This window comes from Python bivittatus, unplaced genomic scaffold, assembly GCF_059951505.1.
Source record: "Python bivittatus isolate LINGU-HERP-01145 unplaced genomic scaffold, Pbiv_v1 ctg000560_np1212, whole genome shotgun sequence".
NCBI lineage: Eukaryota > Metazoa > Chordata > Lepidosauria > Squamata > Pythonidae > Python > Python bivittatus.
The window spans coordinates 4,623,618-4,636,953 of NW_028277083.1; the positions used below are offsets into that span (position 1 = coordinate 4,623,618).

The following is a 13,336-nucleotide window of genomic DNA, read 5'->3' on the forward strand; positions in this document are numbered from 1 at the left end:
TTGAGACCCAGCCCTGCCACTTTCACCTTTCCCCAACAGCAAAATACCTTTGGAAAGATAAAACTGCAGTTCAGTACAATGGCATTCCAGTTGTGCAATTTTTAACTCACCCAGCTGCAAAGCTTTAACTTTTTTTTTTTTCTAAAACAAACCCCCGGCCAGCCAGCTGACAGGGCAACAATCCTTAGCATTAAAATGATCTTTTCTGTGCCTTTTAATCCAAACTCCCGGTGAGGCCCAATCCGACCCGTGTCCAAACCACGCTTGCTTATGGATCGCTTTTGTTGGTCTCACAGACCTCTTTCGCACAACCCTTAAGCCAAACCGTGACTCGCTTGGTTTTCGTTCGGCATGTTGTACAAATCCACTCTGGCGTAACTCCTGGTTCATGGCTCGAGGCAGTTACGGTTTGCTTAATAAACCACGGCTAACCTGGATGAACCCAATCAGCGCATAGGCCCCAAACGCACGAGGACATGCATTTTTTAGCATCATTCGCTTGAAGGAACAAAAATTAAAAGTATTTGAAAATTGCCCACGGTGCCTTAAAAGAGTGATAGAGGAATGTTAATCTTGGAGGTGTCACAAGAAACATGTTTTAAGGCGGTGTAGGATCACCAGAGGTCTTATTAAGGACTATTGGGACGTATTGATGTTTGAATATCTTTTATGTTCTGAAGATGAGAAGGTGGGTTCTTTTTTTTGGTTAGATTCCTTATTTCCAAGGGAAGCTTGCACGGATGGCAGCTTCCCACGCTCAGGCGGAGCCCTTCTTCGGAAACAAAGGGTGGGCTGCGTTTCAACTCCTGCCCCCTTCCCCTAATTCGCTAACAAGCAGGAAAGCCGGTTGGGAGAAACAATAGCAATCTGCGGCGTGCAAGAAGCGACACGTTTCCTTCCCTGCACCCATGCATTTATCTACCCGCGGAGAAACCACCCAACCCCTTCTGCAAACATTTCCTCCTATGCCCGAGATTATTTCACAAGGACTTTTTATTGCTGGATTTTGTGCACGCGCCACCCTGCGCGTCTATCAGCCCCACGCCCTGGGCTCCCATCCGCGCAGGCGCACTGCGTCACCAACTCCCGCAAAAACTCTCCCCCAGCCCCGCCTCTTTCCCCCACCCCGCCCGGTCTCCTCGCGCAAGCGCAGTCCGGATGAGCCCTCAGTCGAGTCGAGCCTTCGCTCCCCTTCCGGAACACCGCGCTCCCGAGCGCAGGCGCAATAAGCGGTTGCTGCTCAGGGCGGGGAGGAAGCGCCTCAGGAGAGGAGGGACTCGATTGGTCAGAGGGCGGGCCGTCGGCCCCATCGCGCAGGCGCCCTGCCCCCGGGAGGTTGCGCAGGCGCAGTGGCCTTTCCCAGAGCCGGGCCCTGCTTGGCGGCCGCGCCTTCTTCTCGTTGCCGTCGGACGCTTCGCGTGGAGCGGAGCCGCGTTGACTGACCAGAGTCCGCGAGCCCCGCTTCCCTCAGCCCCGGGAGGTGAGTGAAGGCCGGGGGAGCGACCCCCGCCGCCGCGTCCCCCTGGGGGGGCGACGGAGCCCCGAGGGGGCAATGGGGGCAGAGGCTCTTCCCCACCGGTGGGGCGAGGAGGGAGGCGGGGAAGCTCCCCCGGGCCCGCTGGCCCCATCGCCCAGCCCAGGGGCTTCGCGGTGCCACGACCCCCTACAGGGATACATGAATGTATGTGACACCTTCCCAGTAAAATGAATGATTTCATTGGGTGGGAGCAGAACGATGCCCCCGGCTCCTCGCAGTTGGGTTGTAGGCTATCTTTCAACGAATTTGGCATTTTTAATATTTAAATTGCAATTGTGCGTGCCAGGGGTGCTCTCAAAGGATATTCAGCTTTGTGTGACCTCCCCGCCCCCAAATAAAATAATGATTGCATTAAGGTCGGGCCCGAATGGGGCCCCTGGCTGTAATATTGGGGTTGGGATTTGGACTTCAGCAAATATGACATTTGTCGTATTTAAATTGTGGCCTGTGCATCACGGGGGGGGGGCTCCAAAATTGTGATACTGCAGCCCCCTAGGAGGATAGATGTGTGTAACCCCCCTCCCCATGAATAACATGAATGCTTTCAATAGGGCCAGGGTCCCATTTGCTGAAATACAGATTACAGCCCCATTATTAAAAGCAAGGGGGCACAATTTATGTAAGTATGTATGTATGTATGTTTGAAATTTGTCACTGCCCATTGTGCCCCCTTGCTTTTAATAATGGGGCTGTAATCTGTATTTCAGCAAATGGGATACCTTTATTGTCTAGATTGTAACTGGCGTATCACTAGGGTTCTCCAACACTGAGGTACCACAAACCCCTAAAATGAATTTGTGTGAACAACGCCCCCCAAATAAAATGAATGATTGAATGGGGAGTATTCTGTATATTACAAGGGTTTTAAACTTTGCAGTACCAGGACCCCCTAAAATAATAAATGGACTTGTGTAACCCCCCCCAAGCAAATTATTTCTGTGGGATTAAGGTTGGACAAGAAATAAATATACCACTTTTTATCATTTAAATCACAGCTAAAGTTTAGCAGTACTGTGACTGTCCTTGGTGAGCCCACAGCTGGCTTAGTTGCTTGTTGCTTGTGTAAGCCTGACCAGGGGTTTGAAAAAATGGTGACCCTCTTGGGGTTCCCTGGCCCTGGCGTCTAGCTTTCTAGTCTGTGCAAACAAGAGTCCTTGTGGGCACTTTAGAGTTCGGGGTGTTGTGTGAACTTGGAAATGGTGCAGTGAAATCAACTGTGGGTCAATCACAACATACACCCTATAAATTCTTTAAAAGCAGAACTTTTTATCTGTGCAATTGTAAATAAAAAGTGGGGCTTCTTGGGACACTCTCTTCCCCCAAATCATGAAGCCAAGGCTTTCAGATGCAGTGACTCCAGGAAGTATGGGAGTGGAAGTCCAGGACACCGGAATAGCTCTAGTAATGCGATGTGTATGTAGGTGCTGTATTACTAATTGTAATGATAGGGTTAGGAGCATATAGGCTCCAGCCCCTGGAAGCTTAATCTTGTAAATAAACCAACAGGCGTTACAAGTCTACAATAGTGTTTACAAGTGGTTTTTAATTGCAAAAGGGCTTGGCCAAAGAGGGACATACCTGTAGTATTCTTGCTTCTCTCATATGTAGAAAGCGGGCTAGCAAAAATGTTTGCTGGTTTGTTTTTATGATAAGCATGAAGGTGGATTTTCTTTGCTCCACCTTGTAGCAGAGAAGTACAGAGAGTTAGGGAAGAGAGATGGACTTCTTTGTGTCTCATCGAGTCGCCATGTTACCCATTACCTGAGCCCAAAGAGTTAAAGACAAGATGGGAATACATCTCATGTTTTGATCTGAAGGACTCCTAAGGCAACTGAAATGGAAATAAATGTGATATAACTGAGTGTATTGGCACAACACGATGGGCTACTGAATAAACTATTCCTAGGGTTGTGCAATACTTTGAACCAGAAACTAATCAAAGGGGTATAGTTTGTGCAGCTTCCTGTCTAGGGGAGCAGATAGGATCTCAGTTTTGATCATTAGATGACTTCCTATTCCATCATTCCTCTGCTCTGATTATGAGCCCATTCCAATTTGTAAGAGTCATTTATTTGATGTATACATTGAGATGATTCAATTTGGTTGAATTTTCAGCTGTGTATTATTCAGTGGATTCTTTGGGGCTGTGACACGACATGCATTTGTTTTTCTCTGCGTTTGAGATTGTGATCTTTTGAAGGCAGGGCTCTCCTTTCTCAATCCAGATTTAAACAACCACTTGAATATATTTTGGTTATTTTTGCAGCACCTATCAGTTATGTTTATTATTTGATATGCAAATTGTGCCTGATTGTTGGTTTATCTTCATTCAGACTTTAAGACCATCCCTTTCTTCAGAATGTCCCTACACCAGTTCTTACTTGAGCCAATCACCTGCCATGCTTGGAACCGAGACCGAACTCGTGAGTGTCATCATGATTGTTCGCTTTTTTAACTGTGATTTCAGTCAATATTTATTTGATACTGTGGTGAAAAGATAGTGCTGCTAGTAATTGAGGTTCTATTTTAAGCTTTTTTACGAGGGACAGTTTGGATACAACTTCGGGGATTGCTGCAAAGCAGAGTTAGGAAGATGTGTAAGAGGGGAGCAACAGAGGGCTGTTCAACTTCTTCACTATCTGCTGCTTCCCTCTTTCATCTTCAGAATCCTGAAGCACTTTTCTTGCGTGCTTCTGATGTAAAGACAGGTCTAAAATGTGGATAGATGTGCAAAAGGCAGAAAGCCCCTCCCCCCATCCTTCACTGCTATCTCTCTCTTCTTTCACTACTCAAGGTTTATATGTCAGTGTAATGTGTAGTTTTACCCTTGCAGTAGTTCTTTTCACCAAGACGTCTTCTGTTGACTTGATCTTTATCTTCAGCTTCTGTTTAACGTCTTCTGCTTCTTACCATTGTGTTCAGTTTTCTTTTAATTCTGTATTCATTTCCGTGCTCATTACACATTAGACTGAGTTTCTTCAGTTGGGAAAATGTAAGAAAAGGATGAGACTTGAGATGAACCATGTTTTCTAAATCTTTCTCTCTCTTTTTTGTTAACGTGAATCCATTGGTCCTCTTGACAGAGATTGCCATTAGCCCGAATAACCACGAAGTTCACATTTATAAGAAGAATGGGAACCAGTGGGTGAAAGCTCATGAACTGAAAGAGCACAATGGCCACATCACTGGTAAGAGAGCTTCTGTCTTGTGTAGAATAAATTCCAGTTCTGCATGGACAACCTCTTTAATCTTAGAATTGGATTCCTGCAAGAATGAAATGCTTCTTAAGCGCTTCCACAGAAGGAATTAATACTGGGGTGCATTGTTCCTTCACATTTCAAACCAAGCAGTATAATTTGAACTGTCCCCATCCAACTTTTCTGCTGGAAATTTTTCCTGTTGCTGGAGTGGTGTATGTTGCCTGCGTATGGCTAATCTCAGAAAGGATTGTTTTCCAGCATTTACGGCCCATTTCACAATAAACATTCAACTTTGTCTTACACCGTTTTTTTCCTGAATTCCTGGTGATACCACTTTAGGAATGACAGATGGGAAGTGGTGTGTATAATTTTGCGAACGCATAGGACACCTGATGTAACATAACTCTTGGAGGAAATGGAGGACTTCCAAACGTGTCAAAGATAGAGCAGATGGATGTCTCAGTCTTATCTGGGAAAAGAGTCCTTAGACCTTCAATTAAGGAATTGACTCATACATGAGGGCTGGAGTTTTGCTTGTTCAGTTTTGAAGATCCTGATCCTAACTCTCTTTTTCTTGGCATCCAACCTGATGAATGAAACTCTGTATGAATCTTGTTTCCTTGGTTCTGTGTTGCGATTAGGGACTTGATGTCTGAACAGACTGGTGTTTGGTGCAGTAGATAGTGAAACTAGCTAGCCGCTGTTAAAGATTAAAACCCTGAATGATTTGGAGGCCAAGATATCAGAATGGTTGTCTTCAGAGATACATGGAGGTCACTGACTGTTGCATTTCTTGTGTGTTTGCCTTTGAAAACAGTCCATTGTCTAAATTACAGGTATTGACTGGGCCCCCAAGAGCGATCGCATTGTTACTTGTGGTGCTGACCGTAATGCTTATGTCTGGAGTCAGAAGGATGGTGTTTGGAAGCCAACTTTGGTGATCCTACGGATCAACCGAGCAGCCACCTTTGTGAAATGGTCCCCTCTGGAGAACAAATTCGCTGTTGGAAGCGGCGCTCGGCTCATCTCCGTATGCTACTTTGAATCTGAAAATGATTGGTGAGCAGGATGATCTCTTGGGATTGTCCTCTACTGGCCTTCTAATAAATGTTGCCTGGAAAATACTATTACCAACTGTCACTTAATTGCTGAGCCTTCATCCTCTAGCTCAGTGTTCCTCAACCTTGGGAACTTTAAAATGGGTGGACTTCAACTCCCAGAATTCTGGGAGTTGAATTCCACCCATCTTAAAGTTCCCAAGGTTGAGGAACACTGCTCTAGCTCCCTCTCTTCTTTACCCAACCTGAAAGAAAGTGAGCTTGTCCCAGAGTTTATGACTACAATCCCAGAAAGATTAGCTAGCTCCATCTGTTCCCAAAGAATTTCCATTAGGTGCTGAAGAATGGAACTAACTTCGAAACAGAAGGTTTCCAATGCGAAGCTGAAGTTCCTTGGTTTTAGCAATTAACAAGTAACTAGTACACTGACTGAATTAGGAGTCAACCAGATTGGTGGTATGGGATCAGTCAGATCAGTTGTATTGCTCAGGCCCATTCTGCGGCCAACGTGGCCTGTTTGCACGGCTGTTTTCGTGCAGATTCAGCACCACAGCTTAAGGAAGATGATGAGTTTTCCTGTTTCCTAGGTGGGTGAGCAAGCATATTAAGAAGCCCATTCGCTCCACCGTCCTTAGCCTAGATTGGCACCCGAATAACGTCTTGCTGGCAGCTGGATCCTGTGACTTCAAATGCAGGTGAGAGCACTCAGAGCCCTTATGAAATGGATTTGGGTCATCAGTTTACACTGTTTTACAGGAGCTTGTTAAGGCAGCAAACATTCAATGTTTGACTTAGCACGCAGTAATTGCATAGGAACCAGCTTTAAGAAAGAAACTCTATTTTCTCTGGGAGAAATGCAAGTACTGGAGCTGTCAAATTGGTTTCTTTTAGCAAATACTTTTATCGTTTTCAGAGTGTGTTCAGACCAACACACATCTGGAAGGGCAGAGATCACCTCTGGGCTGTTTGAAACTCTTGCATTTGTCCTTCTTATATGCCATTGGCTCTCTTCTTCCTTGCTATTTTTCACTCTCTGCTTGTCCTCTTGCCATACTGTCTGTCGAACAACCTTCATTTAAAATTGTGTCTTCTGTGAAGCGTGGCTGTGTCTGAAGATGCCATATACCTTTATGTAAATTCATCCAAGTAAGGACAAGCTATGCAGGGTAGTTGCAGATCAGTCACTGCAACGGTCTTTTCTCAAGCAATTCTATTTTGTCGCCTTTTTCTTCCGAAAGAGTGAAACTTTCCTTGTCTCTATAGTCCAGTGTTTCTCAACCTTGGCAACTTGATGTCATGTGGACTTCAACTCCCAGAATTCCCTTCAACTCCCAGAGTTCCCCGAGGTTGAGAAGCACTGTTATAGTCAGTATGGTACTGTTTGTTCTAAGAAAGAAAATGTTCACGGAAATGTAAGTTTATGTTTCTGGGGAGATTTTGCAATGGCTCCCTTACTGTGGTTAACATCATTCTCTCCTGTTTGTGTGTGTGCTTGTAATTTTAATTATTTATTCATTTATTTATTTATTAAATTTATATGCCGCCCATCTCTCCTGGAGACACATAAAACATATAATTGTTATATATGTGTTTTTTGTTTGTTTGTTTATTTCTTTATTGAATTTCTCCCCCGCCCATCTCCCCCACAATAGGGGACTCTGGGCGACTTAGAGAAAACATTAAAACTATAAATATATCTAAAACATATAAAACATCCAAAATTTAAAACAATACTAAAAAAGGAAGATCCAAGAAGATGGAAAATCTAATTAAGTGTTGTACGCTGCCCAGAGTCACTTTTTTGGTGAGATGGGCGGCTACATAAACATTAATCAGTGTTTACCACCTTCTGTTCCCAGGTGGCCTGGAATCTTGCAGAGTATTGCTGACTTGATGCTGGCTGGGCATTTTCCCAGCTACAATAGTCATGAAAATCACTTGCTTTGAGTGCAGTGCAGTTTTACAGCAGCTCTAAAATGCTCTCAGGATCACGTTTTATATCATGTCATATGGATATTAGAGAGCCGGTTTGGTGTAATAGTGAAGGTGGTGGCCTAGAAACCAGGAGACTCTGAGTTCTTGGCCTGCCTTAGGCACGAAAGCTGTCTGGGTGACTCTGGGCCTCTCTCAGCCCAACCTAGCTCACAGGGTGGTGGTTGTGGGGAAAATAGGAGGAGGGAAGAGTATTAGGAATGTTTGCCTCCTTGAGTTGACCAAAATGTATTAAAGGTGGGATAAAAGAACAATGATGATGATGATGATGCTGATACTGTATTATTCTGGGCCTTGTGGTCCGGCATTTGTAGAGAACGTTAGTATTGTCAGGCGTTCTCCTTTCTGCAGTCTCCATCATCGGCTAATTGATCCTTCTTTAAAAAAACTGAAAATGCCTCGACACCTAAAACAACAGTAGAAGGATGGCAAGTGGAGAGGTGGCTGATCCGCTGTCTTGAAGGCTGTGTGAAATTGCCACATCTAAGTAAAGCATGAGGGAGCCAGGTGGGGCCTCTCTTCTGGAACTGTCTCCACGGATCGGTGTCACTGCTAGGAACGCTATACGTACTTTGAAGGTCCTGCTGCAAAAGCAGCCTTTACAGGATTAGACATATTCGATAGAGGGCTTTGCTAAGTAAGCAGCTGGAGTTCACAAAGACATTATTCTTACAAAATGGCTTTTCCTCCAGCCCTCAACTTAATGAGAAATGCAGCCTTGGATTTTCAAAAGGCAGCCTTTCCCATTGTCACCAGCACGCAATAGCAGTGTTTAATACTTCAAACGGATGACATTAAAGCCGTTCTACAATTCCCTTTGAATCTGGAGACTCCAAATAGAGAAAGTGGGCTTGGAAAAAAAATCCTTCAAATCTCGCTAAAAGCAATTTTATTAAATTGAAGGGCTTATTTTCCTATATTCACAGTTAACTGCAGTTTCCATTCAGGTTGTGAGAGCTTTTCATTCCTTTAAATAACACGTTCTCTTTCCGTGCATTCATAGAATTCACCTCCCTGGGTTTCTCCAAATGGTTCTCTTTAAAATTTAGCCCAGTACCACTGTCCAGTCCTTCAGTCCTATTTTATTTCAAATAGCTAGTTCTTGATTTTTGTCTTTTTTTCATTGCCTTAAACATGTCTGGTGCCTTGCTTACTGCTTGTTTTCATACTTAACATCAAAGCTTGCATCTTTGTCAACTCATTGTCAGAGACTTTATCAATAGATTTAACAGGTGTATTGCTGTTCTGCAATGTACTGGAGAATATTGATTGAAAATCAAAATGCATATGGCTAATTCACTTTTTTTAATTTTGGGGAGCAAAATGTTATTTTGCCTCCTCTGAGGCTTAAGGCAGGGTAACTATAACTGAGTTTTTGGGGCACCAAGAGTGTCTTTTAGCCATACGTCATTTATAGGGTAAACAAGTACCCTATAAAGGACCCCTTTCATTTTAATGTGTCTTAACCACATTATTGGAAAACATACACTCTGGGCTGTTAAATCCTGAGCTTTCTGTGACTGCATTTTCTGTGAAATGAATGACTTTGCCAAAGGGGGAAAAATCCTTAACATTTCTCCCTTACGTACAGGCTTGACTTTTGTCTCTCGCAGGGTGTTTTCAGCCTACATTAAGGAAGTGGACGAGAAACCGGCCAGCACACCTTGGGGATCTAAAATGCCATTTGGGCAGCTGATGGCTGAATTTGGAGGCACGGGAAGTGGTGGCTGGGTCCACAGTGTCAGTTTTTCTGCCAGTGGGAACCGCCTCGCCTGGGTCAGCCACGATAGCACGGTATCCGTTGCCGACGCCTCCAAAAACATGATGTAAGTAATCGCTGCGGGTGTCTGGGGAATGCCTCTGAATGCAGTCCGGTGCGGGATCCAGCCTTTTTGCCTGCCCACAGGGAGGGTCCCCAGCTGGAGGCTGATGCAGATGGGGCCCTGTACATTTTAGCCTCCCGCATCCAGGTTACGTTGCGCGACCAGCCGGAATTGAGAGGTGGGTCTGCTGGCTTCCCGGTTTGCAGTTTCTCAGAGGCGGTGCCCACATCCATCCTAATTGACAAGGCGATCCTTCCTTTTGCACAACTTTCGCAAGTTTCAGTGTGAGGCTGCATTATTAACCACCTGCCTTTTGTTTAGGCTCTCTCAACTGAAAACGGAATTTCTCCCCTTGCTGAGCGTGTCCTTTGTCTCGGAGAACAGTGTGGTCGCGGCCGTAAGTGTCTTTGCTCTTGCATCGGCTTGTGTTGGTGGGGAGGCTCTGAGTATTTCTGCAGGAGAGATCTCTGGGGCTGGGAAATAAACAGGAGCATGAACAGTGATGGACCGGTGAGTATCTCAGGGTCAGTTGCGTCTGGAAAAAGGACCATTAGTCCTTCAGTCATGCATTCTGAAGAGAAGAGGTTCAAACTGTCCTTGTGAATTGACTAATACATGAGCACTAGAGCTTTGTCTAGTCAGTTTCAAAAGCAGGTTTCTCAGCCTTGGCCACTTTACGACGTGTGGACTTCAACTCCCAGAATTCCCCAGCCAGCAAGGCTGGCTGGGGAATTCTGGGAGTTGAAGTCCACACGTCGTAAAGTGGCCAAGGTTGAGAAACTTTGTTCTAAAGTTTTGCAGATTAAGCCCTTACCTTCTTAACAGTAAACCTAATTGATCAGATTTTCCTTTCTGGGTTTCACTCTGCTGTTAGGAGCCTGACAGTTGCGCCACATCTTAGAAGTCTCAGAGTCTCAGGTGTACAATAATTTTGGGCAGCTAATGAGATTCCCTATCAAGGACTGCTTGAGTTATTTCCTTGTACAGTAATCCAACACGTACTACTGTTTGGCGTTGATGATGATGATCCACCAGAACCTTTGGGGGCAAGGGAATGTAAGCGTCTCCCGGAAGTGCTTTGCAAGTGGTAAAATTGTGACCCTCGAGGTTGTAATTTCCTTCAGGACTAAACTGAAAGGGGTCGGAGGTAAGCAGTCGATCCAAAGCATCGATGCGCTGTTTTGTTCCAGGGCCACGATTGCTGCCCAATGCTTTTTAACTGTGACGACCGTGGCGCCCTCACCTTTGTCTCGAAGCTCGACATCCCCAAGCAGAGCATTCAGCGCAACGTTTCAGCCATGGAGCGTTTCCGCAACATGGACAAGAGAGCCACTACAGAAGACCGCCATGCTACGCTGGAGACGCTGCATCAGAACAGCATTACGTGAGTGGCCTGGGGCGAAGAAGAATGGGAGGGTTCTGACCCAGGCCCATAACTTAACCCGCTCTGGCTTCTGAAATTGGTTTGAAGCTGCATCAGCTAGAGGATCGGTCACTAGCTACTGAAATGTTTTTCCATGAAACACCTGAATTGGAATATTTAAGAATTGAAATGTATAGTTCATCTCCAGAAGGTTTCATATTTCCCCCAAACTGATCTGCATCCTGCACCTTTCTCCTTTAGTCATCAGGATACAGAATGAGAGCGTGTTTGTTCTGTACAGCTGGAAGCGTCTGGTGCTTACGTTGGTTGGGATCAACCTATTGCTTATGCTTTCTTCCAAGTTTCATGCTGGTTCTGTTCTCCTCCTCTTCTTGCAGTCAAGTGTCTATTTATGAGGTGGACAAGCGAGATTGTCGCAAGTTCTGCACCACTGGTATTGATGGAGCAATGACCATTTGGGACTTCAAGGTATGTTTGACTACCCAGCTTATCCTAGATGGGTTATGCCAGCCAACTCTATAATTAACATAATGCAGGCCAGCTCCTATGTTAACTGGGTAATAGCATAATATAATATATTGTTATAACAATAAACAGTTTCAATTCTATATATGCTTATCTAATGCAAATGTTATGCAAGTTAGTATTGTCGAAGTCTAGAGGCATTGTCCCTAAATTAGTTCCCTGGCAGATGACGCTACTCCTGACTAGTTTTATTAATAGGATCCTATCTCTGTTTTTAAAACGAAATCTCTTTGTTCTCCAGCATCTTTGCTGAGACTTCTGCAATAATCTGTATCAGACTAGGTTGGAAGATCCTAAAATAAAGTTTTTAGGAAGTTCGTGGGAGAAAAATAATCTGTTGTCTTCCCTTCCTTGTCCTTTCTCTATTCCCAAAAATATATTTGGAGAATCTGAGTCCCCTCTGAACAGTTTGAATTGCAACTCATTGAAACCCCAGTCCCTCTGGAGTCTGCATCTCTGTGAATTGTGGGTGTGGCATAATTTCGATTCTGTATAATTCCTTGTGTTTAGCCCGAAATTGAGAAGAAGAGACCCTAACCCAGTGACTATATTGCTGTTGTCAACAACAGGACGCTTTAGCAAAGCTCTTCCTTAGCCCTCCACCCCACACTCTGGATGGGGGGTAAGATCGGGTGGGCACACTTGGGTTACCTCCCTGCATTTTCATTGTAATGTTAGTTTAAATTGTGTTATAATTTAATTTTCTTTTTACATTTTACCATGGATGGAATGTATTTTCAATTATTGTTCGATGTATTGTTTTGTTAGCTGCTCCGGGTACTATTCAACTTGGGGTGGTGGGATAGGCTAGAAATAATAAACTGCAGAAACCGGATCGTTTTAGAAAGAAATTTGAGGTCCGTTGTTGAGTTTTATAGCGCATTCTAGATTTCCATAGAACTGTGGTTGGTATCGGTTGTCATGGTGAATAACCCGATTCATGTCTTCCTCTTTGTTTAGACATTAGAGTCTTCCATCCAGGGACTTCGAATAATGTAGAACTGATACTTTGTTCTCTAGCAAGACAGCCTGCTCTGAAGCCTGCACAGACTTGAAAAGACAGGGTGGAGATGAATCACTTTTTTAAGCACTGAAAAATGATGACTTGGTGGATTTCCCCCCCCCCATTCATCCCCCCAATTTTGGTGAAATGTATTGATTTGCAAATTGGCTGTGATTGTGGTATATATTTCGGTTTGTGGGTGGTTGTTGTCGTCGTCGTTTTAATTGTTATCGGTTGTTTCATTCCCTTCTTTACCAAAGCTGCTCCTTAAAATAGTTTATTGCAGGAAGTGTGAAATACTAACTTAAAAGGGGAGTTTTATGTTCAGCTTGTCTGCTAGAAAATAAAAATAAAAAGAAAGTTTAAAAAAGCATCTGATGCGTTTGTAATACATTTGCTCGGCGTGGAGAGCAAAGCCTGCTTTTTGCCATGGAAACAGGCCCAAGATGCGACCCGAGCTTTTGCTTTTAATTCGTTCCTGAGAAAGCATCCATATTGGAACCAGGATCAAGTGATTCTTTTCTGCTATTCCAATTAAAATATCGCGCAAACGCACACCCCTCCCTGGGGTGCTGCTTGGATGTTCAGGAGAAATCACAGCTTGAAATATGTTTTTAGTGGGAAAAAATAGCACATTTCCTCTGTCCTTAGTTTCAACTTGGACCAGATCATTATTGCTGGTTTTTGTTTTTGTTTTACTCACTTTCACAGCCCTCCCCAGTGACATGAGGACTTCTGGCATATGCCACCAACTGCTTTGGAACCCAAGGAAGCTAGTTTATTTCAGTTGGATGGGGAAGAGAATGGTGGGTTT

General features: G+C 44.4%; 1 protein-coding gene across 1 annotated transcript; it reads left to right on the forward strand.

Moving 5' to 3' along the window:
* The first annotated feature begins 1,322 nt into the window (after positions 1–1,322).
* On the forward strand, positions 1,323–12,895 carry ARPC1A (actin related protein 2/3 complex subunit 1A). The gene is made up of 10 exons (XM_088148022.1): positions 1,323–1,480; positions 3,871–3,960; positions 4,621–4,725; positions 5,574–5,796; positions 6,383–6,490; positions 9,401–9,613; positions 9,932–10,007; positions 10,801–10,994; positions 11,372–11,462; positions 12,480–12,895. Exons 2-10 carry the CDS (start codon positions 3,897–3,899, stop codon positions 12,516–12,518), a joined length of 1,113 nt encoding a protein of 370 aa, XP_088004148.1. The 5' UTR covers positions 1,323–1,480; positions 3,871–3,896; the 3' UTR covers positions 12,519–12,895.
* Positions 12,896–13,336: the final 441 nt, after the last annotated feature.